Source organism: Durio zibethinus, chromosome 27, assembly GCF_047325235.1.
Source record: "Durio zibethinus cultivar Kanyao isolate XHJ-2024 chromosome 27, ASM4732523v1, whole genome shotgun sequence".
Taxonomy (NCBI): domain Eukaryota; kingdom Viridiplantae; phylum Streptophyta; class Magnoliopsida; order Malvales; family Malvaceae; genus Durio; species Durio zibethinus.
The window spans coordinates 15,940,280-15,968,051 of NC_143188.1; the positions used below are offsets into that span (position 1 = coordinate 15,940,280).

At 28.2% G+C, this 27,772-nt stretch overlaps 2 protein-coding genes and 2 pseudogenes across 3 annotated transcripts; 2 read left to right on the top strand and 2 right to left on the bottom strand.

Moving 5' to 3' along the window:
• Nucleotides 1-777: 777 nt before the first annotated feature.
• On the top strand, nt 778-2,539 carry LOC111286909 (putative inorganic phosphate transporter 1-5). Its single transcript, XM_022877060.2, has one exon. It carries the CDS (start codon nt 906-908, stop codon nt 2,508-2,510), a length of 1,605 nt encoding a protein of 534 aa, XP_022732795.2. The 5' UTR covers nt 778-905; the 3' UTR covers nt 2,511-2,539.
• An 826-nt stretch (nt 2,540-3,365) lies between these two features.
• On the top strand, nt 3,366-4,009 carry LOC111286908 (uncharacterized). Its single transcript, XM_022877059.2, has one exon. It carries the CDS (start codon nt 3,496-3,498, stop codon nt 3,838-3,840), a length of 345 nt encoding a protein of 114 aa, XP_022732794.1. The 5' UTR covers nt 3,366-3,495; the 3' UTR covers nt 3,841-4,009.
• Nucleotides 4,010-14,254: 10,245 nt separating this feature from the next.
• On the bottom strand, nt 14,255-23,836 carry LOC149511053 (uncharacterized; annotated as a pseudogene).
• LOC149511054 (uncharacterized) lies at nt 23,499-26,802 on the bottom strand (annotated as a pseudogene). Its single transcript, XR_016334665.1, has 6 exons — nt 26,651-26,802; nt 26,345-26,561; nt 26,023-26,078; nt 25,123-25,251; nt 24,741-24,925; nt 23,499-23,967 (listed from the first exon to the last, which is right to left on the bottom strand). The product of XR_016334665.1 is annotated as an uncharacterized LOC149511054 (transcript).
• Nucleotides 26,803-27,772: the final 970 nt, after the last annotated feature.

Consider the following 27,772-nt stretch of genomic DNA (forward strand, 5'->3'; position numbering starts at 1 on the left):
CATAAAATCCAAAACTTCTTCTTCTTAATAGATTTAATTATATGCTGGTACATTGACATTAATGATAAAGAAATAATCATTGAAAAAACCAAAAGAACAGACAAATCAGTTTGAAGATTATCCTCATGTCCATTTGTCTGCGACATTATTCAGGATACTGTTGCCGTGTGTTGGACAGAAAATGTGAATGTAATGTAATGTAAGAATAAACATATTTTATTGATGGACAGAAGCAGCAGCAATGAGAATTCTTGTCAAATTCCATTGACTTTCAAGGTAATAATGAAGGAAATATTCAAATGGTATATGCCATTATTTGATACCTTAGCTGATTCTTGGGGAACTTGAGAGATCAGATGTAGTTTAAATACCTTGACTGCTGATAACACTTTTCTCACACCTAAATCACCAAAAAACCTCAGGCCTGTTTTTCCTTTTGCCTGGGCCAAGGAGCAGGTATTTGTCTTCAAAAGGTCAGGCAGTTCTGAATCTTTAAGGAAGTAAGATGTATTACAAGGAATGCTGCATGTGAACTTGATGTTTTCCATAATTTTGATGAACAGCTGAAAGTATTAATTTGTTTCTTTAGAACGATTATTTCTTCTTGATTTGGAGTCTTATCCATTTCCTGAGTGAGGAAGTATAAAAACTGAATTGGTAAAATTAGGATCGAATCAATTTGATTTTAAAAAGGTTTGGAATTGGTTAAAATACTTCGATCCAAACCGTTGTCATCTCTATCAAGCTAAATTATATTTGTTATGATGATTTATCGGGCAGGAATAATATAGTGAAGAGCAGTAGGATCATTTGAATTTATGTTTTTTTAATTTTTTCATCATCTTGTTCAGGTAAAAATCAGCCATTTTGAGGAAGATTAGTCACAAGTTAAGACCGAGCTAGCTATGGCTAAAAACCAGCTTGGAGTTCTTAACGCATTGGATGTAGCAAGGACACAATGGTATCATTTCACTGCAATTGTAATTGCAGGAATGGGATTCTTTACGGATGCTTATGATCTGTTTAGCATCTCTCTTATCACAAAATTGCTTGGCCGAATTTACTACCATGTTGAAGGAGATCCAAAACCTGGAATATTGCCTCCTAATGTAGCAGCTGCCGTTAATGGTGTGGCCTTTTGTGGCACTTTTGCTGGTCAGCTTTTCTTTGGCTGGCTTGGTGATAAATTGGGTCGGAAACGAGTTTATGGGCTTACCCTAATCCTCATGGTGGTGTGCTCCATTGCCTCCGGGATTTCCTTTCGAAAGTCTCCAAATAGTGTCATGGCAACACTTTGTTTTTTCAGGTTTTGGCTTGGTTTTGGAATTGGTGGTGACTATCCCCTCTCGGCCACAATCATGTCTGAATATGCCAACAAGAAGACTCGTGGAGCATTTATCTCTGCAGTTTTTGCAATGCAAGGATTTGGAATTTTAGCAGGTGGAATTGTTGCTCTTATTGTGTCAGCTGCATTTGATCATGCATATAAGGCCCCTCCATATAAAATTGACGCAGCAGGCTCAACTGTGCCTGAAGCTGACTATATTTGGCGCATCATTCTGATGTTTGGAGCAGTTCCTGCTCTCCTCACTTACTACTGGCGAATGAAGATGCCAGAAACAGCCCGATACACCGCCCTCGTAGCCAGAAACGCAAAACAGGCTGCTGCAGACATGTCCAAGGTGTTGCAAGTGGAGCTAGAAGTTGAAGAAGAGAAGGTAGAAAAGATAGGGACAGCACCATCCAACTCTTTTGGTCTATTCAGTAAGGAATTTGCCCGGCGCCATGGACTGCACTTGGTTGGAACAACTACTACTTGGTTCTTATTGGACATTGCCTATTACAGTTCCAATCTGTTTCAGAAAGACATCTTTAGTGCAATAGGTTGGCTTCCAAAACCTGAAATCATGAGTGCAACTCATGAGGTTTATCGGGTTGCAAAGGCACAAACACTTATTGCACTTTGTGGCACTGTCCCTGGATACTGGTTTACAGTGGCTTTCATCGATTATATAGGCAGGTTCACAATTCAATTGATGGGTTTCTTCTTCATGACAGTATTCATGTTTGCTCTTGCCATCCCTTACCATCACTGGAGATCTCACCACGCTGGATTCCTTATCATGTACTCATTGACCTTTTTCTTTGCAAATTTTGGACCCAACGCCACCACATTTGTCGTGCCAGCTGAAATTTTTCCAGCAAGGCTGAGGTCAACATGCCATGGGATATCAGCGGCAGCAGGCAAAGCTGGGGCCATAGTTGGTGCATTTGGGTTCTTGTACGCATCACAAAGCACAGATCCATCAAAGACTGATAAAGGTTACAGACCTGGTATTGGAGTGAAAAATTCACTGCTTGTGCTTGGTGCAATCAACTGCCTTGGGATGGTGTGTACTCTTTTGGTGCCTGAGTCCAAGGGAAAATCATTGGAAGAGCTAACAGGTGAAAATGAAGACCATGGTAACGAGATCCAACAGTCATCTACTACTCAGACAGTTCCGGTCTGAAATGGCAAAGTTAAACTAGGATGTTTCAGATCAAAACATAATGTAGATTTAAAGCACTACAATAATGTCATTGCTGATAATCCAATACTTTAATCGCAAAGTTGTGTTTTCAATAATGATTTGATATTGTAATTGAATCCCCCGTATAGCCACCATTTAAGCTGAATGTATTTCTCTAAGAGACAAGCAATGATATCCTATCAATAGCAAACTCAAACAGGCTCTGTTAAACAACTCATCTACGCATTTGTAGTGTTCTGTCATAAAAAATATACACAATTTAAAGCACGTAAATTCAAACCGGTGAACTTAGCCATAACAATGGATACCACTCTAACAAGGTCTTAGGTGGTTGCGATATATTTAACAAAAAGGATAAGATTTAAAATTTTAGTAAATATTATACATAAATTTGACAAAAAAAAATGTGTTTCGTGTTTTAATGTGTCGATATAAATTCAACAAGATAATTTTTATATCGACTAAATGATCAATTTAGGATTTTTACTAATAATTGAAAAAGGAAGATTCAAACCATGAATGGCACCATATCTTATTACTAATAATTTTGACAATTTAAAAATAAAACAATATGAAAATGAGAAACGAAAAATATGTAAAAGCGACAAAACAAAAAAATTATTTCATGTTTGACATGTTAATATAAATTATGATATGATAATTTTTATATTTTAAACATATTTAATATAAATTATGGTAATCTATATTTTTTTTGTTGCGTGCAAAATCAAATAAATATGGGCCGCAAATGCATTTATAATTTGATTTGGCTGAATATGGGCCGGACACATTACGAAGTCCAAAACTATATAAAAAGAAAAATGGGAAAGAAATCCAATGGCGGTTCGAGTGTTTGAGCCCTAAATTATTTCAGCAAAAGGAATCCTGAATTCCTAGTAAAATCCAGAAATCATCATCAACCAGAAAGAAATCAGAAGGAGAAAAGCAGTGCCAAACAAGAACGATGTCGGATGCGTACGAGAGAGTGAAAGGAGGTAGACTAACCTTCAAAGGAGGAAGCTTAGCCACTCGCAAATCCATCGACAAAGGCAAGAAGAAGCACAAGAAGAAAAAGAACGCCGACGACGAATCTCAGCCTTCCCTCGACGCCGCTGCCTCTGCCGTTGAAGGCTCGGAGTCTGGAGGAGATGTGTACACCATCGATGCAGCTAAAAAGATGAAGTACGAGGAGCTGTTCCCTGTGGAGGCTAAGAAGTTCGGTTACGATCCCCAAAATCCTCAAGCCAAATCCGTCGAACAAGCCCTCGATGATCGCGTTAAGAAGAAAGCTGATCGTTACTGTAAATGAGCTTCACTGTTGTTAACAATTAAAGTTATGTATTATCATACAATTTCTTAGAACTTAATTCAATGATTCTGTTGATGGTTTCAGCCAATTAAAGTTCCCGAATTTTGATTGTTGTGGTTAGGGTTTCAAGCTTTCTAGTGAAATTACAAAATTATCACTCCGTTAAGTATTCTAGGGTTTCAAATTTTTGTTCCTGAAACTTGCCTTGGCCAAGCTCTTGCTTTGCACCGTTAGATTCGTCTGTTGAACATATACATTTTTTCTGTAGCTTTCTGGAGTTAATATGGTTTTTGTAAAACATTGATTTGGTAGACTTTTTGATTCTACAATCTAAAATCAGTTAAATGGATTGCTTCAATTGCTTTCATCCAAGATTTCAGAAACTAATCGTTAAACTCTTGGGTTTCTATGACTAGTTGATGATCATGATCACCATGACCAAGCTCTTGCTTGGACCATATATGAATCTGTTAGACATATGCATTTCTCTGTGTCTTGCAGTGGTTGATATGGTTTTTGTAATATATTGACTTGCTAGACTCTTTGATTCTATCAGCTAAACAAAGTTAACAGACAGCTTCAATAGCTTTCATTCGAGACCCAAAAACCTAATAATTAAGTTCTTGGTTTTCTATGTGTACATGATATTCCTGATCACCATGACTAAGCTTTTGCTTCTACTGTTGTAGATTCATCCGTTGAATATGTGCATTGTCCTGTCTTTTGCACTGGTTGATATCATTCTTTGATTCTATCAGCTAAACAAAGTTAATGGATTGCTTCAATTGCTTTCATCCAAGATTTCAGAAAGTGGTAAGTAGTTTTCCTATGTGCTCTTGCACTGGTTGGTACAGTTTTTGTAAGACATTGATTTGTAAGAGGACTCTTTGATTCTATTAGCTAAACAAAGGTAATGGATTGCTTCAATTGCTTTCATCTGAGATTTCAGAAACTGCTAACTAGACTCCTGGTTTTCCATGTGTGCCTGATATTCACGATGACCATGTCCATGACCAAGCTCTTGCTTGTACCGTTGTAGATTCATCTGTTGAACATATGCTCTGTCCTGTGTCTTGCAGTAAATGATACAGTTTTTTGTAACATACAAATATGTCAGACTCTTTGATTCTATCAGCTAAACAAAGTTAATGGATTGCTTCAATTGCATTCATCTAAGTTCCAAAATTTCAGAATCTAATAATTAAACTCTTGGTTTTCTGTCTACTTTTTTCCCCTTGTTCTTAGGATGGGAGAGAGATCAACTAATGTAAAGGTTGTTCTCTCCTTCCCAATTGTCAGTCCCCAACAGAGAACTTAAAGGGAAGCAATGATATGTTTCAGAAGGCTGTCCCCTTGAGAAAAAGTGTGCAAGAAAATCTTTCAAAAAAGAGAGTGAATAGCATCATTTGCAGAGTATTTTTTACATTTGAAAATCAAAATAAGAGTAGATTTTTGTTGGCAAACTTTTGAAAGTGTTTCTTTGATTTCATATTTAAATTTTAAATCTATGTTATCTCATCTATTAATTTGTATTTTCTTTTTTGATTTGGGAAAAGAGAAATTAAAATCCTCCTCTTTTAAATAAAAAATAATATGTATTTATCAGGATTTATAACTATAATATAAATTTAGCTATTTGTCTTGGCCACTAATTTTCAGGTTTGTCCTGTTTAGATTTATTTTAATTAGGTTACGTCAATCGTTTTCCTAAGCTTCGTTGACTTAAAATTGCTCCATGGCTTAAAAGCTAATATGACCATGGAGATATGTCCGAATGAATGTTCTTATCAAAGGTATGAAATCAAAATTTCACACAAACCAAATTTTTTTGATTGATTTTGTCGTAACGGTTTTGTGTCCGTTCGATAAATTTAAAAACGAAATAAAAAATAATGAAATCATTATTATTATTTTTTTTGTTAGATGCGATCGATCACTTACTAAAATATATTCTTTTAATATAATTTTAAAATTGATTAAAGTTTATTAAAAAAATAATTTAATAAAACTTCATCGAACTGATTTATTAAAGTAAATAAAGGTAAATAAATTATTGATTGATGGCTACATTTATTTTTTTTTTATTTTTTAAGTTATAATTGAGATTTGAATTTGATAATTTTTATCTTGGCTAATGAGATTTGAATTCGAGGTTTATATAAATATATATATATATATATAAATATATAAAAGGAGAAAGACACTACAATTTTGACTTAAAATATTTACACAAACCATAACTTATCTTTATCATTAGAAGTAAGAGAGAGCAAGTACATGATAGTAGGAAATAAAGTTGATATAAGCCAAGGGTGGATTATAAACACGAGTTTATTTCATAAGGATAGCAGAAATATGCATAGAAAATGCATGGAATCAACAAGGGTAACGACAGACGCAAGTATCATTGGGACTATTAATAGTGTAGCAAAATCCATGAGCAGCTTCCCCATATTTCGCCCTGCAACCATTGAAGCATTCGTTTATTTCGCAACCTCCTCCATGGCCAACCACGTCACAATTCACAATTGCATTTGCCATCTTTGACTCATTGCCTGTGCCAAATATTTCAAAATTAGTCACTAATTATAATTAAACACACAAACAGTGAATATAAACTTCAAATTTTAAAAATTAGATTTTCAATATATATTTCATGAAAGAATAATCAACAAATCAAACATAAAAAAGTAAGATATATACATATATATATATATAGAAAATTCAAAATCAAATCAAATTAAATACATGCTCGAACGGATAATATAAAATTAAAATTTTTCAAAATTTTCAAATAAGATAGAATTTAAAAAAAAAAAATTGAGCAAGTAATAAAATTTAAAAAAAAAAATTGAGCAAGTAATCATTAAAAAATACCAATAGCAATGAAGAGGACAAGAAGGAAAATGGCAGAAAATGAAACGTTTTTCATGGCTTTCTATTGCTAGGAATATAGAAACAATCTTTGAGGAATGAGGATGGTATATGCTTCTAAGTGGGAGTATTTATAAGCAATATTTTCGGAGAAGAAAATTCTTTGTGACTTTCTTACTATAGTGAATCAAAGTTTTGATTTTTTTTCCTATTTTGATATGAACTGTTTCCACATGGCATGAAAATTTAGTTAAAATTTTCCTCAGGATTTCTAAAGCAAATGTGAAATGTGATCAAGTAAATAATGATAAAATTTTCTAACCACATATACTAGAAAATTTCTCGGCTTCACTAAACTTCTATATTTCATGAAAAACCAATTCAATTCATTAAAAAATATAATATAATGAGTATTTTTTTGAAATAAAATCGCAGTAAAGAATATAAAAAAAAAGTAAAAGAAGAATTGCAGGTAGTGTTATTTGATTTTAGAGAATATCAAAGGTGATTATATGAAATAGGAAATTAAAACACTAAAGCAATCTATATAAAAGATATGTTATTGGTTAACTAGTAAGGCACTTTAAATTATAAAGATTAATATTCAAATAATAAAAATTATCAGTGAATAATGGTCAAATAATAGTTGGTTGATTGAGAATGAAATATTTTATTTTATTAACTTAATTATGGAGAATTAATTTGAAATATATGTTTTCTATATTCACATATGAAATACATCAATTATTTAAATGGATACCATATTTAGTCAAATATAATTGTATCAAATAATTTATTAAAGAATCAACTCTTTTATGATTGTAATTCTTGTATTTATTAATTTATTAATTATATTTCTTTAAAAATTTATAAATCATTAAACAAAATATTTTAGGACCATAATTATAATATTTATTAATTTTTTAAATCATTTATAAAAGAAAAATACCGTACATCTGAATGGATTGGACCACAGTTTATTAGAAAGATCATATGTAAACTGATTTTATTATTGTTTATTTTGTAATTCCAATTGATGGTGGAATTATAGTGGTTATTAAATTATTTGAATCATTAAAAAAGGTTTAATGACTGTAATTATAATGTTTATTAATTCTTTGAATCATTAAAAAATTATTTAATTATAATGTATCATTGATTTAGTTTTTATCTATAATTTAAGATTATTTAGCTTGTCCAAAAACTTTATTTTTACTTCAATTTCAACAAATAAATTTACCCTTAAAACCTTAGTGCCTATTAACACAATTTCTTATTACTGGATCCAATTTTCCATTCAATTAATGCTAACATATTTCTAATGCATTTTTCAAACTTAATAAACATCAATTAATTTAAAAGCCGATGCGCTACAATCTCAAAATTAATTTTGTTTTTCGGCATATTTCTAACACGTTTCTCAAATTTGTAACACATTTCTCAAAATTAATGCATTTCCCAATTTTAAAAGAAAATTATAATCGTAATTGACAAAAACTATATATTAAGTGATTACTGTGAATTTCAATTTCATTTTGAATTTTCAAAAGAAATGATCAAGCAAATCAATTAGCATAATTCTCATTAAATATAATGATATTTAATAAATCAATACATTTATAACTTAGATAACGAATTAAAATTTTGTTTTCATTGATATGTATAAGATAATTGAATTTCATTTGGTATTGGAATAATTGTAATTTATAAAATGTTAATCCCATGCAAACTATTTAGTGTAAGCTATCCATATCTGTTTGGACATTCCCTTTTATACCATATCCTACTTTCTTCATGGCAATGATCTTTCACTATGATATTTGAGGCCAAACATGTTCCTGGTAACAATTTATTACCAATTAAAAAAGCTGGTAAAATTTTGTAGTCAATATTAATCACATAGCATACATATATATATTTGCACATTAAAATTATAAATTACTTCATTAAAATATAAACTAAAAATCATATCAACATCATTGTATGAAATGTTTAGATTAATTTCTAAGGCATATCAACATATTTGTATATTATACTAATATTGTTCTAAAAACTGAAAGCATATTAATTTCTTCTTTTTTTTGGTAAAAAGTGAATTTTAATATTAAAAAAATAAAAGAAAACCACACTTTGAAATAAAGAGAAATAAAACAAATGAAAGTAAAAAGAAACAAAATCATGGAATAAATAAAAAAAAAAAAAGAAAAAAAAAAGAATCAGAAGATAATAAAATTATAGAACAAATGTCCAATACTATTATTTCTAATTGACGAAAACAATTTCCTATTTATAATATTGAAGTTGGTATGAAAAATTAAGAGTAAAATTTAATTGAGAGTAATTTAAGGTAAATAACAATTAACTTTGATTACAAATTGAATTGAATTTATTTATATAAGGTAAGAGTAATGAATATTTAAAAAAAATAAATTTAATAATTTAAATGAAATAAATTTTTTTTTTTTTACATTAAAAATTAATCAGATCAAATCAAGTATACTGATTTTTTTAAATTAAAAATGTATTTATTAAATAACACATGATGGTTATTCATGATTGTCACATGTAAAAAAAAAAATAGAACATCCACATTGAATTTTTCTTTTTTTTGTCTAACTCTTTGGTTTTTATATATTTATTTATAATTTTTAATTTGGGGAAAAAGAAATTGAAATGCACCTCTTTTAAATATAAAAAATTATATGCACGTGTCATTGACTCAGATGCAATTTATAGCTATGACACAAATTTAGCCACTTGTCTTGGCCACTAATTTACAGGTTCGGCCTGTTAGCATTCATTATAATTAGGTTGTGTCTGTTGTTTTATTAGGCTTCATTGACTTAGAATTGCTCTACGGCTTAAAAGCTGATATGACAATGGAGATGGGTCCGAAGGAATGTTGTTATCAAAGGTATGAAATCAAAATTTCACACAAACCAAATTGTTTTGATTGAGTTAATAAACTTGAGGGAAATTATCGTAATATCAGTGACGATAACTAATATTTAAATTTTATAAATATGATTGAATATTCGTTAATTTTAGATCCAATCGAGCTAATCTACTAAAATATCTTAATATCAATGATGGCATTATTTGGTCTTTTGAGTTATAATTAAGATTTGAATTCAAAACTTGACTAACGAAATCAATTTCAATATCACTAATTCAAATTGTCTGTAAAAATTTTATTCTATAAATTTGATGCAATTTATTAAAAGTAAATACTAAAAATTTTGCTACATGAATTCAAAAGGAAAATTGATTAATTTAACATTAATCATAAACAGAAATTATATATTTTTTAATTTAGGGTTTAATTCAACTTATTCATCCAACTATTATTAAGAAGTAACATTTAATAAGTTTAGATTCAAATTTCAAACCATATATAATGATTTTGCAATATGGATTGAAAAAGAAAATTTGATTAATTTAACATAAATCATAAAAACAATTTATATATTTTTTGTAATTTCGAATTTAACTTAGTCGATTCATACAATCATTATTAAAAGATAACATTCAACATATTTAAATTTAAATTTCATATCAAATAATTTCTTACATTATTCTTAAAAATATATATAAAAAATAAAAGAGAAAAAAACACTACAATTTAAACTTAAAACTTTTGCACAAACCACGCCTTATCTTTATCATTAGAACTAAAAACGATCAAGTATATGATAATAGGAAACTTAAAATTTTTACATAAACCATACATAATCTTTATCACTGGAACTAAGAGCGAGCGAGAACGTAATATTAGAAAACAAAGGGTATAAAACACGAGTTTATTTCATAAAATATAGCATAAACATGCATAGAAAATGCATGGAATCAACAAGGGTAACGACAGACGCAAGTATCATTGGGAGTATTGATAGTGTAGCAAAATCCATGAGCAGCTTGCCCATATTTCGTCCTGCAACCATTGAAGCATTCGTTTGTTTGGCAGCCTCCTCCATGGCCGAGCACGTCACAGCTTCCAATTGCATTTGCCATCTTTGACTCATTCCCTGTGCCAAATATTTCAAAATTAGTCACTAATTATAATTAAACCCACCAAAAAATGTACGTTTTCTTTTAGTTTGTGAGATTATATGTAGAAAATGGGATTTATATATATTTCATAAAAAAAGAACAAACGAATCAAATATAAATAGATAAATAAAGATATATTTATAAAAAATTCAAAATAAAATCGAATTTAATGCATGTACAGACGGTGAGTACAAACTTAAAATTTTTTGTAAAAGATAGAATTTAAAAAAAAAAATTGAGCAAGTAATCATAAAAAATTACCAATAGTAATGAAGAGGACAAGAAGGAAGATGGCAGAAAATGAAAGGCTTTTCATGGCTTTCTATTGCTGGGAATATTAGAGACGATGCTTGAGGAATGAGGATGGTATATGCTTCTAAGTGGGACTACTTTATAAGAAATATTTCTGAAGAAGAAATTTCTTTGTGACTTTCTCAGCAAAGTGGAAGAAAGTTTTGATTTTTTTTCCCATTTTTGAATTCTTTGTGAACTGTTTCCACATTGCCACGGAAGTTGAGGGAAATTTTCTAAAGAAAATGTGAAATGCGGTCAAGTCAATAACAGGGTTCTAACATATATAAAGTTATCAAGAAATGATTAATTTAACCGGTTAAAATTATTTTTTTTTTACGAATAAATTTTAAGTTCAAGTCTTAACGATTGTCATTTGTTATGGTCAACTTAAATACTCAATCTGTAATAACCTGTCTTAGAATGTCAAGTATGACACATTTTGTTTTAATCTTAAAACTGAATAACTTATTTATTTTGAGTTTTTTTTGTCAAAAAAAATATATAAATATATAGTCAAACATTAAAGTAAAACTTCTTTGTTTTTAATCAAGAGTACACTATTTGGCATTCTTGATGTTTTCAAGGATTTTTACACGAAATTACTCTATTCGAAATAATTAAAATTTGAAATTAATCCAATTTAAACTTAATTCGATTCGTTAAAATTTATATGTTTAAGTATAATTACCTTGAATTTAATCAAAAGTGACAAAAAAGTTTTTTATTGAATTTTTTAACATTTAAAGCCTTCGAAAATTAAATTTTGATTAATTAAAATAAAAAATTTATTTTTATTAAATTTTTTAGCAATTTATTTTAATTTGTTTTTAAATTATCTTTCATGTATATAGTCAATGAAATTACTTTTATAATTTATTTTTAAGTTTCATCAAACAATATTAAAGTATTTTCATATATTCTATCAACCTATTTATTATAATGCCTAAATCTCCGTACTACTTTAATTTTGTTGAGTCTTCCCCAACCTTTTAGGTGAGATGTCAATTCAATAGATGGAAAAACTATGTATTATTCGTTGAATCTAGAGTCATGGACGTATTGAAAGTGAAAAGGGCAACGTATACTCAACTTTAGTTTTTTGTTTGTGAGCGGACCTCTTCATGAGTTGGTCGGATCATAATCGAGTATAATTTGAAATGATATTTTAGTATTTTAAATAAGTTTAAGTTAGATTTGATCTGATTTTTTAGGTTTAATTTTTTGCTTAAATTTATTTTTATACCCAATAATAAAGTTTAAAATCATCTAAAATATTGGTATTTAAAATTTAAAAAAAAATATTTTTTATAAATTATTAATTTAATTGATGTAAATAATTTTAATTGAATTTATGGGTTATTTGAGTTTAGATTTAATTTAATTTTGTTAAATATAATTTAAAATTAAATTATTATTTTATATAAAAAATGAGTTTTATATATTATAATTAATAAAAAAAAAGCCTTATCTATTATAAAAAAAAAGTAGACGAACATTGTCCTATTACGATAAAAATTAATTTTTAATTTTTGAATCAAGCTTTAAATGATAAAACTTAGATTTGATCTTATTTTTTGATAAACCTTCATCTATTTATCCAAACTCATTTAACAGATTTAAAATTTATATTCAAACCCTTTAAAATTTTCAATAAACTCTTAAGTTCGAGTGAATCGCTCCACCCATGAGCAAAACTATTTGTGAGGATGAAAAATTTTATTTAGATAATTTTTTTAACTATATATGTTATGCTCAGTAACTCAATTAACAAGGTCAACTCTTTTAGCTATCGTGCACACCCAACTATCATGTTACCTCACTTTAGAATTAGCTCGTTTTTTATTAACAAAGACTCACTTGACATCTTTACTCAAATTCCATCAATACATCACTTCAAAATTAAACACTTGATTTTAACTTATTTAAAATCATTAAATATAATTAACATTTATTTTAAATAATTAAATATAACTTGCAATCATTCATACGGACTCTTCTCAAGCTTTACATAAAATCACTATCAACTCTTAATTATTTCAGTCAAATCATCATTCATCGTCTTATATATAAAGTAAAGAATAGATTTGTATACATAAAATTTAAGTATTATCTTTATTGTAACTTTTTCAACATACTTTACTTTTTTTCTTCACCAAATCCTAAGTATCTTAGTGATTTGAGTGTGGAAATATATCTAAAAAAACTAACTTTAGCACAGCCTAACCATATTGTCTGATTACAGGTCTAGATTTTCTCACCTTCAACCTCCCATCAATTTTCTTCAACTAACGCATCCAAAAATATTGTTAACAATATTATATAATAAAGAGGTGGCAAAATATTAAAAAGTTTTTTTTTTATTTTCATTTTTTCTATCAAATAATCTCAAATTATGTTATATTTAAAAAATCTATCAATATATCGATTTTTGTTATTAACTTTATTTTTATTTAATTATTTTTAATTAAATATTTTATAAGCTTCGTAAATGCTACGTATCTTTATATTAAATGCATTATCATTGCCCCTAGGTTACATGGAAAAAGCAGAGAAAAGCGCATTGGAAAAACATGTCCATTAGTAAAATATATTGAATAAAAATTATATTTATTGATTTCAAATTACTATGTTATACAGCCATTGTTTTTAACAAAATTTTAACCCTGAATAATTTTAAATTACAAATTTATCCAAAATTGTTTTTTCACCGTGAATTTTTTTAAAATTTACCAGCAAAATAAAAAAACTATCACATGTTTTATTTTTTATTTTTTTATTATACTTTAAAAATTATATCATATAAGTTAGTTTATTAGTACGATTAAATTTGATAATTTAAAATATGATATAAAAACGATAATAATAAAATATATAAAAATAATAAAATTAAAATTTTTTAAAAATTTATAAATAAATTTAATAAAATAAAAAATTATATGTTATATTTTCACATAAATACGTAATTTTTATATAAAATATAATCTAAATATAATATTTTATACGATACAATATCATGAGTTACCGAATCTGTTTTCGACTATTATTGTTATTATTACAGCGTGCTTAATTGTATCTATGTAACCATTGACCCTCAGTCAAACAGAAGACTAGTATTAAAAATTTCTTTCTATTAAAATTCATGGTTATGAAAAACGTATTAAAAAGTAATAAAAAAAATTAATCATTGACCCTCAGTCAAACAGAAGACTAGTAGTATAATTTAATCCTTTCACACATTCATGAACTGAGACAATTTGTTACCAGCTCTTTCAACATCGTTGCAATGGAGCTCTGGTTATGGAGGACCCAAAAGACTTAATCAGTCATTAATATTGTGAATGTGAACATAGAAAGATTTCTAATGACCAAAACATGTGATCTGTAACTAACATTATGAATGTGAACAAGAAAAATTCTTCAAAGTCACCACTGTATAACGTTTTAATGAGCAAATCAGTTATCATAATCAAATCACTAGGTGTTTTACAAGACTGGTTTAGGTCATGGGAATTACAGTAGTACAAAAACTATGTGATAGAAAGATAGTTAGCATTTCTCCAGAGATGTTGCTACTTTCTCTCTTGTAGAGGGGATCGATCCCGGGAATATCTCTACCATGATTTCCTGGGAATTTAGAACAGAGTTGGAAACTTTTAAAAACTATATACAATATTGAAGTTCGAGCTTACCGAGTGATATAGGCTGCATCACAGTCACATATCAGAGGCATCATCCGACTGAAGTTCTACGCGCATTTGTTCTAAAAGTAACTTTTCAATATCATCTGCCAAGGTTGATAAATTTTGTCGAATGTGCATATCCAAGGAATTTGCCATTTCCTAATGAATTAAATAAAGAAAAAGAAAGCAATTGAGTAAATATGGAATTCATCATATTCATAAGAGCAAAAACAGACACAGGAGAGCTGAAAAATCTCTTTTCATCCCACGATAAATGGAATTTGAAAGGCAATTTCACCATTCAAAACAATTTCTTGAGGACCTGAATAAATTTTAATGGAAAGGACCTATAACCAAAACAATTTATCGACATCCACGATGATTAAGTTAAATAAAGCATGAGCCTCTTCACAAAAGACCATAGATTACATAGCTACTTCAACTTTTACTCCTCATTTCTTCTCAATCATTCAAAAGAGTCGATAGTGATCTTTGTCAAGATACCTCTCAAAATTATCAATGATGGTGAACTAAAAACTTCTAAGGCTAAGCAAAATCCCAAGCTAACCTCCTCTCTCATGCCAAATAACAACCAGTTTTCTTCTTTTATAACTTTCGAGATTGGCGTACCCTTTCTATCATACATCCTGTATGAACTTATGAAAAACTACTACACACAAATATTCTATTTTAAGAACATCTTCCAGACATCCAACTTTCTGTTAGATATTTTGCCCTGCAAATGAAAACAGAAACACAGAGATAACTAGCACAACAAGAGATTTTACTGAAATATGTATTTAAGTTAGACTTTGGTTAACTGAGGGAAATGTTTCAAGGAGATAAAAGTTCTAAACGCACTAGAATCTTCCTGGTGCACTTAAAAGCCAAAAAAAAAGAACAATAACAGTATGAAATGCATGCCACTTACCTCAACCTTGCAAAGTAAGCTCAATGAAATTCCCATTGAGTGATGATCCGAGCTCTTGACAGATAACAATTTCATTGGGGATTTTGATAGTGGCCAACCTCGAGACACCTTTATGAAAGCATCAATTCCCCCAATCAAGTGAGCTATGATTGTCTCATCTCTGTCTACGTACTCAAAGGAACGCCTCCATCAGGTACCATGCAAGTGTAAAAAGCTTCTGTTTTTGCATTTCCTTTCTTCTTTCCCCCACTTTTGGTGGGTGAATAGAAATTAAAAATTTTATGACAAAAGGCAATGAAGTGCACAATTGATCAGCTACTTTAAACCTTTTGAAAATATTATAACATTAATACCGTGCATACTTTACCTATATGAATCTCACCTTGATTTATTTGTACTCTTTACTATAAATCGTCTCAAAGTACTTAAGATAATCCTGTCCTGCACTTTTCCCACAAGCCACCCCAATGAAGACCTTGTCTACTGTGCCATTAAGTTAGAGGATTGCTGCCTGCAAAATTACAATAGATCACGATCCTTAAATAAGGAATTCAAATCAAGAAGTACCATTTTCAAACTGGATAAAAAAGGATTCAGAACAACTGTCAGGTTTAATTAAGCTACATGCAGACTTTACATCTGGGTTGATTAAGGCCCAAGGAAAATGTACCTTTATAAATAATAGATGCATATAGAACAATTATTGCAAACAACTCAGCCAAAGGTGGCTGGAACTACATACTATGAGCGGTACTTTTAGCACAGAAACAACAAGGATAATAAAAACTTATACGTAATGGTGACGGCCTGGAAAAACAAGATCTACTAAGAAAGGAAAGATGAGCCAAAAGAAGGACAAACAGGTTGCTGTTATAGATTGAAATAACTGCATGTCATCACCGAAAGTCTGAATGAAGAATTTTGGTTGCTAATAGATGAATCATTTTGATGGGACCATAATTTGATAATACCTCTAAATGACAGACAAAATAGATGTAAAAAAGATGGTTGTAAAGTTTTATTTAGGGAGGATAGCAGAAAGGTTGAGAATAGAGATGCAGGTAATTTTAGGGTTGGAAGCTAAGACATTGAAATTTGAAAGAAGATAAAGAAGAAAGAGGATAGTCCTTTAGTAGACTTCTTCTTTTCCATGAAATCACATTTAGGGTTCAAATTATATTCCCTTTTAATGGCCTTCTACTACTACACATGCACATTATGCCAAAAAAATGTTAAAATGGGATTCAACCTTGAAGTCAGAAAAACCGAAAAAACAAACCTGAAAGACTTTGCAGCATCAATGATATCACCTATGTAAACATCATTTGGGAACAGCTGGACAACATGAACAAGCACTTCAAAACAATTGAAGAATTAAAAAGACGTGTAGAACCAATATGATTCTTCTTTTCCAAGCAAGTATTATTATTTTTTAATGCCTGTTTAACTTGAGCCAAAAAGAAAAAAGAATTGGCTTAATGAAGTAACAAATTATCATCCATTGAATATCTATTATTAAAAAATGTTTAATGACCATAATATTATAGTGTTTATTAATTCTTTAAATCATTAAAAAACTATTTGATTATAACGTATCCTTGATTTAGTTTTTATCAATAATTTAAGATAATTTAGCTTGTCCAAAAACTTTATTTTTACTTTAATTAAAAAAATTAACTTTAGTCTTAAAATTTTGTGCCTATTAACACAATTTCTTATTATTGGATCTAATTTTCCGTTCAATTTACTTCAATTAATTTAAAAGCCCATGCGCTACAATCTTAAAATTAATGGATACCAATTTCATTTTTTGGCACATTTCTAATATATTTCTCAAATTTATAACACATTTCTCAAAATGAATGCATTTCTTAAATTTAAAAGAGAATTATAATTATAATCGATGAAAATTGTATATTAACTGATTACTCTAAATTTCAAATTCATTTTGAATTATCAAAAGAATTGACCAAGCAAATCAATTAACACAATTCTCATTACATATAATAATATTTAAGAAATCAATACATTTATAACTTAGATAATGAATTAAAATTTTGTTTTCATTGATATGTATAAGATAATTGAATTTCATTTGGTAATGAAATAATTGGAATTTATAAATTGTTAATCCCATGCAAACTAATAAGTGTAAGCCATCCATATTTGTTTGGACATTCTCTTGTGTAACATATCCTCCTTTCTTCATGGCAATGATCCTTCACTATGATATTTGAGGCCAAACATGTTCCTGGCAACAACTTGTTACCAATTAAAAAAGTTGGTAAAATTTTGTAGTCAATATTAATCACATAGCATACATATATACATTTGCACATTAAAATTATAAATTACTTCATTAAAATATAAACTGAAAATCATATCGACATCATTGTATGAAATGTTTAGATTAATTTCTAAGGCATATCAACATATTTATATATTATACTAATATTGTTCTAAAAACTAAAAGCATACTAATTTCTTTTATTTTTTGGTAAAAAGTGAATTTTAATATTAAAAAAAAAAAAAGAAACCACACTTTGAAATAAAGAGAAATAAAACAAATGGAAGTAAAAAGAAACAAATCATGGAATTAAAAAAAAAAAGAAAAAAATAGAATCGGAAGATACTAGAATTATAGAACAAATGTCCAATAATATAATCTTTAATTAACAAAAACAAATTCCTATTTATAATATTTGAAATTGGTATAAAAATTAAGAATAAAATTTAATTGAGAGCAATTTAAGGTAAATAACAATTAATTTTGATTACAAATTGAATTAAATTTATTTATATAAGTTAAGGGTAATGAATATTTTTAAAAAATAAATGTAATAATTTAAATAAAATAAATTTATTTTTTTTTACATTAAAAATTAATCAAATCAAATCAAGTATACTGATTTTTTTAAATTAAAAATATATTTATTAGATGACACATGATGTTTATTCATGATTATCACATGTCAAAAAAATAGAACATCCACATTGAATTTTTCCTTTTTTTGTCCAACTCTTTTACTTTTATACATTTATATATGATTTTTAATTTGGGAAAAGAGAAATTGAAATTCAACTCTTTTAAATTTGAAAAATTATATGCATATATCATTGAATCAGATGTACATTATAGCTATGATATAAATTTAGCTATTTGTCTTGGCCACTAATTTACAGGTTAAGCCTTTTTCCATTTATTTTAATTAGCTTGCGTCTGTTGTTTTATTAGGCTTCATTGACTTAGAATTGCTCTACGGCTTAAAAGCTGATATGATGATGGAGATAGGTTCGAAGGAATGTTGTTATCAAAGGTATGAAATCAAAATTTCACACAAACCAAATTGTTTTGATTGAGTTAATAAACTTTGGGGGAAATTATCTTAATATCAGTGACGATAAATAATGTTTAAATTTTATAAACATGTTTAAATATTCATTAATTCTAGACCCAATCGAGTCAATTTATTAAGATATCTTAATATCAGTGATGGCATTTAAATTATTTGATCTTTTAAGTTATAATTGAGATGTGAATTTGAAACATTTAATTTTGACTAACAAAATCAATTTCAGTATCACTAATTCAAATCGTCTATAAAGATTTTACTCTATAAATTTGATATAATTTTATTGAAAGTAAATGCTAATGATTTTGCTATATAGATTCAAAAGTAAATTTGATTAATTTAATATAAATCATAAAAGAAATTATATATATTTTTAATTTAGGATTTAATTCAGCTGGTTCATTTAACTATTATTAAGAAGTAACATTCAACAAGTTTAGATTCAAATTTCAGACCATACATAATGATTTTGCTATATGGATTCAAAAGGAAATTTGATTAATTTAACATAAATCATAAAAATAAATTATATATTTTTTGTAATTTAGGATTTACCTCGACCGGTTTATACAACCATTATTAAGAGATAACATTTGATAGATTTAGATTCAAATTTCATACCATATAATTTTTTACATTATTCTTAAAATTTTATATATAAAAAAAAAAAAACACTACAATTTAAACTTAAAATTTTTTCATAAACAATGCCTAATCTTTATCATTAGAACTAAATACGAACAAGTACATGATAGTAGGAAAGTTAAAATTTTTACACAAACCATATCTAATCTTTATCATTATAACTAAGAGCGAGCGAGAATATAACAGTAGGAAACGAATGATATAAAGACGAGTTTATTTCATAAAAGTTAGCAGAAACATGCATAAGAAATGCATGGAATCAACAAGGGTAACGACAGACGCAAGTATCATTGGGAGTTTTTATAGTGTAGCAAAATCCATGAGCAGCTTGCCCATGTTTCGTCCTGCAACCATTGAAGCATTCGTTTGTCTGGCAGCCTCCTTCATGGTCGGGCGCGGTACAGCTTCCAATTGCATTTGCCATCTTTGACTCATTCCCTGTGCCAAATATTTCAAAATAAGTCACTAATTATAATTAAACCTACCAAAAAATGTACATTTTTTTTTAGTTTGTGAGATTATATGTAGAAAATGGGATTTTTATATATTTCATAAAAAAATAACGAACGAATCAAACATAAATAAATAAATAAAGATATATTTATAAAAAATTCAAAACAAAATCGAATTTAATGCATGTACAGAAGGTGAGTACAAACTTAAAATTTTTCGAAAAAGATAGAACTTAAAAAAAAAATTGAGCAAGTAATCATAAAAAAATTACCAATAGTAATGAAGAGGACAAGAAGGAAGATGGCAGAAAATGAAAGGCTTTTCATGGCTTTCTATTGCTGGGAATATTAGAGACAATGCTTGAGGAATGAGGATGGCATATGCTTCTAAGTGGGACTATTTATAAGCAATATTTCTGAAGAAGAAATTTCTTGGTGACTTTCTCAGTAAAGTGAGAGAAAGTTCTTATTTTTTTTTCCCTTTTTTGTATTCTTTATGAATTGTTTCCACATTGCACGGAAATTGGGGGAAATTTTCCAAAGTAAATGTGAAATATGGTCAAGTCAATAACAAGCCTCTATCCATATAAATATGTATATATAGTCAAACTTTAATGTACAACTTCTTTGTTTTATTCTAAAGTACACTCGTTGGCATTTTTCTTCATGTTTTCCTCGTTTCTAAAAGGGACCTTTACACGAAATTACTCTATTCGAAATAATTAAATTTTAAAACTAATTCTATTTAAATTTAATTTGATTCGTTCAATTTATATTTTTAAGTATAATTACTCTGAATTTAATAAAAAATAACAAATTTTTTTATTAAATTTTTTAGTGAAAATGAAAAAAATATTTTTATTAAATTTTTTAGCAAAATTTTTTACTTTTTTTATGAATTATCTTTCATGTACATAGTTAATGAAATTATTTTTATAATTTATTTTTAAATTTCATCAAACAATATTAAAGTATTTTCATCTATCCTATCAACCTGTTTATTATAGTACCTACATCTCCATATTTTATTAATTTGGTTGAGTCTTCATCTACCTTTTAGTTGAGATGTCAATTCAATAGATGAAAAACATATACTATCATTGAATCCCGAGTCACAGACGTATTGGAAGTGAAAAGGGTAAAATAAAATCAATTTTAGTTATTTATTTAAGAGTGGATCTCTTCGTAAATTGGATCGAATCATATTTAAGTTCAATTTGATATAATATTTTAATATTTTAAAAAAGTTTTAGATCGATGTTGTCTAATTTTTTAGATCTTTTTTTCGTTTAAGTTTATTTTTATATATAATAATAAAATTCAAACTCATTCAAAGTATTAATATTTAAAATTAAAAAAATTATTTTTTATAAATTATTAATTTAATTAATTTTAATTAAATTTATGAGTTATTTGAGTTTAGATATAATTTAATTTTATTGAATATAATTAAAAATTAAATCATTATTTTGTATAAAAAATAAATTTATCATATTATAAGTAATAAAATAAATAACCTTTGTTTATTATAAAACAATAAAACAAACGAATATTGTCTCATTATAATAAAAAATATTTTTTAATTTTTTAGTTGTGTTTTAATTGATGAGACTTAAATTTGATCTTATTTTTTTATCAACTCTCATTTATTTATTTAAACTCATTTAAAGTGCTTAATATTTATATCTAAATATTTCAAAATTTTTTATAAGCTATTAAGAGCGAATCACCCAACCATAAACAAGTTTATTTATGAGGATAAAAAAAAATTATTTAGATAATTTTTCTAACCATATTTGTTATGCTCGTTTACTCAATTAACAAAGTTAACTCTTTTGGTTGTCTAATCACCTCACTTTAGAATTGACTCATCCTTTATTAACAAAAAATTCAACTGACATCTCTACTCACACACCATCAATGCATTACTTCAAAGTTGAATACTTGACTTTTAATTTGTTTCAAATTATTAAATGTAATCAACATTTGTTTAAGATCATTAAATATAACTTGCAATCATCCATACGGATTTTTCTCAAACTTTACGTAAAGTTATCATCGACTATTAATTATTTTGATCAAATTATCGTCCATCATCTCATATATCAAATAAAAAATAGACTCGTTTACTTAAAATTTTAACATTATTTTCATTGTAACTTTCTCAAGATAATTTATTTTTTTTCTTCACCAAACCCTAAATATTTTACTGATTTGATCATCGAGATATATCTAAAAAAACTAACTTTAGCACACTCTAACCATATTGTCTGATTACCGGTCTAGTTTTCCCACCTTCAACCTCCCATCAATTTGCTTCAACTAACGCATCCAAAAATATTGTTAACAATATTATATAATAAAGAGGTGGTAAAATATTAAAAAGTTTTTTTTCTTATTTTCATCTTTTCTATCAAATAAACTCAAATTATATTATATTTAAAAAATCTATCAATAAATCGATTTTTGTTATTAAATTTATTTTTATTTAATTATTTTTAATTAAATATTTTATAAGCTTCATAAATGATACGTATCTGTATATTAAATGCATTATCATTGCCTACCTGGAAAAAACAGAGAAAAGCGCGTTGGAAAAACATGTCCATTAGTAAAATATATCGAGTAAAAATGATATTTATTGATTTGAAATTACCATGTTATTCAGCCATTGTTTTCAACAAAATTTTAACCCTACATAATTGAAATTACAAATTTATCCAATTTTGTTTTTTCACCCTGAAATTTTTTAAAATTTACCAGCAAAATTAAAAACCTATCACATGTTTTATTTTTTTATTTTTTATTATACTTTAAAAGTTATATCATATAAGTCATTTTATTATTACGACTAAATTTGATAATTTAAAATATGATACAAAAACGATAATAATAAAAAATATAAAAATAACACAATTCAATAAAATTTTAAAATTATAAATAAATTTTATAAAATCAAAAATTATACTTTATATGACACATAATTTTTATATAAAATATAATATAAATATAATATTTTACACAATACAATAACATGAATTATCGAATCTATTTTTGACTGTCCGAAGGATTATTATTATTATTACAGTGTGCTTAATTGTACCTATGTAGCCATTGACCCTCAGTCAAACAGAAGATTAGTATTAAAAAGTTCTTTCTATTAAATTCATGGTTGTGAAAACGTATTAAAAAGCAACAAAAAAAAATTAACCATTGACCCTCAGTCAAACAGAAGACTAGTAGTATAATTTAATCCTTTCACATTGTTACCAGCTCTTTCAACGTCACTGCAATGGAGCTCTGGTTATGGAGGACCCAAAAGACTTGATCAGTCATTAATATTGTGAATGTGAACATAGAAAGATTTCTAATGACCAAAACATGTGATCTGTAACTAACATTATGAATGTGAACATGAAAAACTCTTCAAAGTCACCACTGTATAACGTTTTAATGAGCAAATCAATTATCATAATCAAATCACTAGGTGTTTTACATGACTGGTTTAGGTCATGGGAATTACAGTAGTACAAAAACTATGCGATAAAAAGATAGTTAGCATTTCTCCAGAGATGTTGCTACTTTCTATCTTGTAGAGGGGATCGATCCCGGAAATATCTCTACCATGATTTCCTGGGAATTTAGAACAGAGTTGGAAACTTTTAAAAACTATATACAATATTGAAGTTCGAGCTTACCGAGTGATATAGGCTGCATCACAGTCACATATCAGAGGCATCATCCGACTGAAGTTCTACGCGCATTTGTTCTAAAAGTAACTTTTCAATATCATCTGCCAAGGTTGATAAATTTTTTCGAATGTGCATATCCAAGGAATTTGCCATTTCCTAATGAATTAAATAAAGAAAAAGAAAGCAATTGAGTAAATATGGAATTCATCATATTCATAAGAGCAAAAACAGACACAGGAGAGCTGAAAAATCTCTTTTCATCCTATGATAAATGGAATTAGCAAAAAGGCATTTTCACCATTCAAAACAATTTCTTGAGGACCTGAATAAATTTGAATGGAAAGGACCTATGACCAAAACAATTTATCGACATCCACGATGATTAAGATAAATAAAGCATGAACCTCTTCACAAAAGACCATAGATTACATAGCTACTTCAACTTTTACTCTTGATTTCTTCTCAATCATTCAAAAGAGTCGATAGTGATCTTTGTCAAGATACCTCTCAAAATTATCAATGATGGTGAACTAAAAACTTCTAAGGCTAATCAAAATCCCAAACTAACCTCCTCTCTCATGCCAAATAACAACCAGTTTTCTTCTTTTATAACTTTCGAGATTGGCGTACCCTTTCTATCATACATCCTGTATGAACTTATGAAAAACTACTACACACATATTCTATTTTAAGAACATCTTCCAGACATCCAACTTTCTGTTAGATATTTTGCCCAGCAAATGAAAACAGAAACACAGAGATAACTAGCACAACAAGAGATTTTTCCGAAATATGTATTTAAGTTAGACTTTGGTTAACTGAGGGAAATGTTTCAAGGAGATAAAAGTTCTAAACGCACTAGAATCTTCCTGGTGCACTTTAAAGCAAAAAAAATTGAACAATAACAGTATGAAATGCATGCCACTTACCTCAACCTTGCAAAGTAAGCTCAATGAAATTCCCATCAAGTGATGATCACGAGCTCTTGACAGATAACAATTTCAATGGAGATTTTGATACTGGCCAACCTTGAGACACCTTAATGAATGCATCAATTCCCCCAACCAAGTGAGCTATGATTGTCTCATCTCTCTCTACGTACTCAAAGGAATGCCTGCATCAGGTACTATGCAAGTGTAAAAAGCTTCTGTTTTTGCAGTTCCTTTCCTCTTTACCCCACTTTTGGTGGATGAGTAGAAATTAAAAATTTTATGACAAAGGCAACGAAGTGCACAATTGATCAGCTACTTTAAACCTTTTGAAAATATTATAACATCAATACCGTGTATACTTTACCTATATGAATCTCACCTTGATTTATTTGTACTCTTTACTATAAATCGTCTCAAAGTACTTAAAATAATCCTGTCCTGCACTTTTCCCACAAGCCACTCCAATGAAGACCTTGTCTCCTGTGCCATTAAGTTAGAGGATTGCTGCCTGCAACATTACAATAGATCATGACCCTTAAATAAGGAATCCAAATCAAGAAGTACCATTTTCAAACTGGATAAAAAAATGATTCAGGACAACTGTCAGGTTCAATTAAGCTACTTGCAGACTTTACATCTGGGTTAATTAAGGCCCAAGAAAAATGTACCTTTATAAATAATAGATGCATATAGAACAATTATTGCAAACAACTCATCCAAAGGTGGCTGGAACTACATACTATGAGCAGTACTTTTAGCACAGAAACAACAAGGAGAATAAAAACTTATAAGTTATGGTGACGGCCTGGAAAAACAAGATCTACTAAGAAAGGAAAGATGAGCCAAAAGAAGGACAAACAGGTTGCTGTTATAGATTGAAATAACTGCATGTCATCACCAAAAGTCTGAATGAAGAATTTTGGTTGCTAATAGATGAATCATTTTGATGGGACCATAATTTGATAATACCTCTAAATGACAGACAAAATAGATGTAAAAAAGATGGTTGTAAAGTTTTATTTAGGGAGGATAGCGGAAAGGTTGAGAATAGAGATGCAGGTAATTTTAGGGTTGGAAGCTAAGACATTGAAATTTGAAAGAAGAAGATAAAGAGGAAAGAGGATAGTCCTTTAGTCGACTTCTTCTTTTCCAAGAAATAACATTTAGGGTTCAAATTATATTCCCCTTAATGGCCTTCTACTACTACACATGCACATTATGCCAAAAAAATGTTAAATTGGGATTCAACCTTGAAGTCAGAAAACCCAAAAAAACAAACCTGAAAGACTTTGCAGCATCAATGATATCACCTATGTAAACATCATTTGGGAACAGCTGGACAACATGAACAACCACTTCAAAACAATTGAAGAATAAAAAGACATGTAGAACCAATATGATTCTTCTTTTCCAAGCAAGTATTATTATTTTTTTAATGCCTGTTTAACTTGAGCCAAAAAGAAAAAAGAATTGGCTTAATGAACGAACAAATTATCATCCATTGAATGTCAGAAGTTTAATTTCTTTCTCTATAAGAACAGAGATGCAGGAAAGAACAACAGATGATTTCAACCTTTTTCAGTGAAAACAATTAGTCATACCTCAACATTCTTGACCTCCATGGTTCCATCCATAATCTCTGTTAGCAATTCATGATTCATTTCAGATGGCTCAGCAATAACTTCAATTGTTTATTGGCACAATAGATCCTTTACTTTTGGAATATAAGTCTGTAATGACAGCCTAATGCAGTTTCCATCAAACCCAATGACTTTCAAACCTGTCAATGCATCTTCAATCTGCTCTAAGGCATCTAATCTGAAAATAAAAGAAAAAGAAAAGAACATTGTGGGCAAAAGGTAAATGATATAGAAAACAGATAACCAAAGCAAGAATAATTAAACTACCTTTTGAACATGGAATCAAGATCCTGCAAAGAGTTCAAAATTATATTGTTCTTCTCAATCTGACTTTCTAGTTCCAAAATCTGAAATGCAAATAAAGAAGAATATTGGATACTTAATGAAGTGAAATGAATAGTGCCATTTACTACTAAAAAAATTTAACATGCACTAGCATATTGACATAATCAATATCCTAATTGAATATATCAAACATCAAGATCATTAAGAAAAAGTGAGAACTTAGGCAGTCATCAAAGAAAAAGAGACTCTTATAAAGATGCTTACATAACCAGCAACCTATGGTAACTCGAATTGATGGTGGAATTATAGTGGTTATTAAATTATTTGAATCATTAAAAAATGTTTAATGACAGTAATTATAGTATTTATTAATTCTTTGAATCATTAAAAAATTATTTGATTATAACATATCATTGATTTAGTTTTTATCTATAATTTAGTATAATTTAGTTTGTCCAAAAACTTTATTTTTACTTTAATTTTCAAAAATTAAATTTACTCTTAAAGCCTTTGTGCCTATTAACATAATTTCTTATTATTGGATCCAATTTTCCATTTAATTTACTTCAATAAGTGCTAACACATTTCTAATGCGTTTCTCAAACTTAATAGCATCGATTCATTTAAAAGCCGATGTGCTACAATCTCAAAATTAATAGACACCAATTTTGTTTTTCAGCATATTTCTAATGCGTTTCTCAAATTTGAAACATATTTCTCAAAATTAATGCATTTTTTAAATTTAAAAGAAAATTATAATCATAATTGATGAAAATTGTATATTAACTGATTATTGTGAATTTCAACTTTATTTTGTATTATCAAAAGAAATGATCAAGCAAATCAATTAGCATAATTCTCATTACATATAATAATATTTAAGAAATCAATAAATTTATAACTTAGATAACGAATTAAAATTTTGTTTTCATTGATATGTATATGATAAATAAATTTCATTTGATATTGGAATAATTGAAATTTAGAAATTATTAATCCCATGCAAACTAATTAGTGTAAGCTATCAATATCTGTGACAATCCCTTGTATACCATATCCTACTTTCTTCATGGCAGTGATCTTTCACTATGGTATTTGAGGCCA

Coding starts and splice junctions, on each gene's coding strand:
- LOC111286909 (XM_022877060.2), top strand. CDS start 906: ATGGCTAAAAACCAGCTTGGAGTTCTTAACGCATTGGATGTAGCAAGG.
- LOC111286908 (XM_022877059.2), top strand. CDS start 3,496: ATGTCGGATGCGTACGAGAGAGTGAAAGGAGGTAGACTAACCTTCAAA.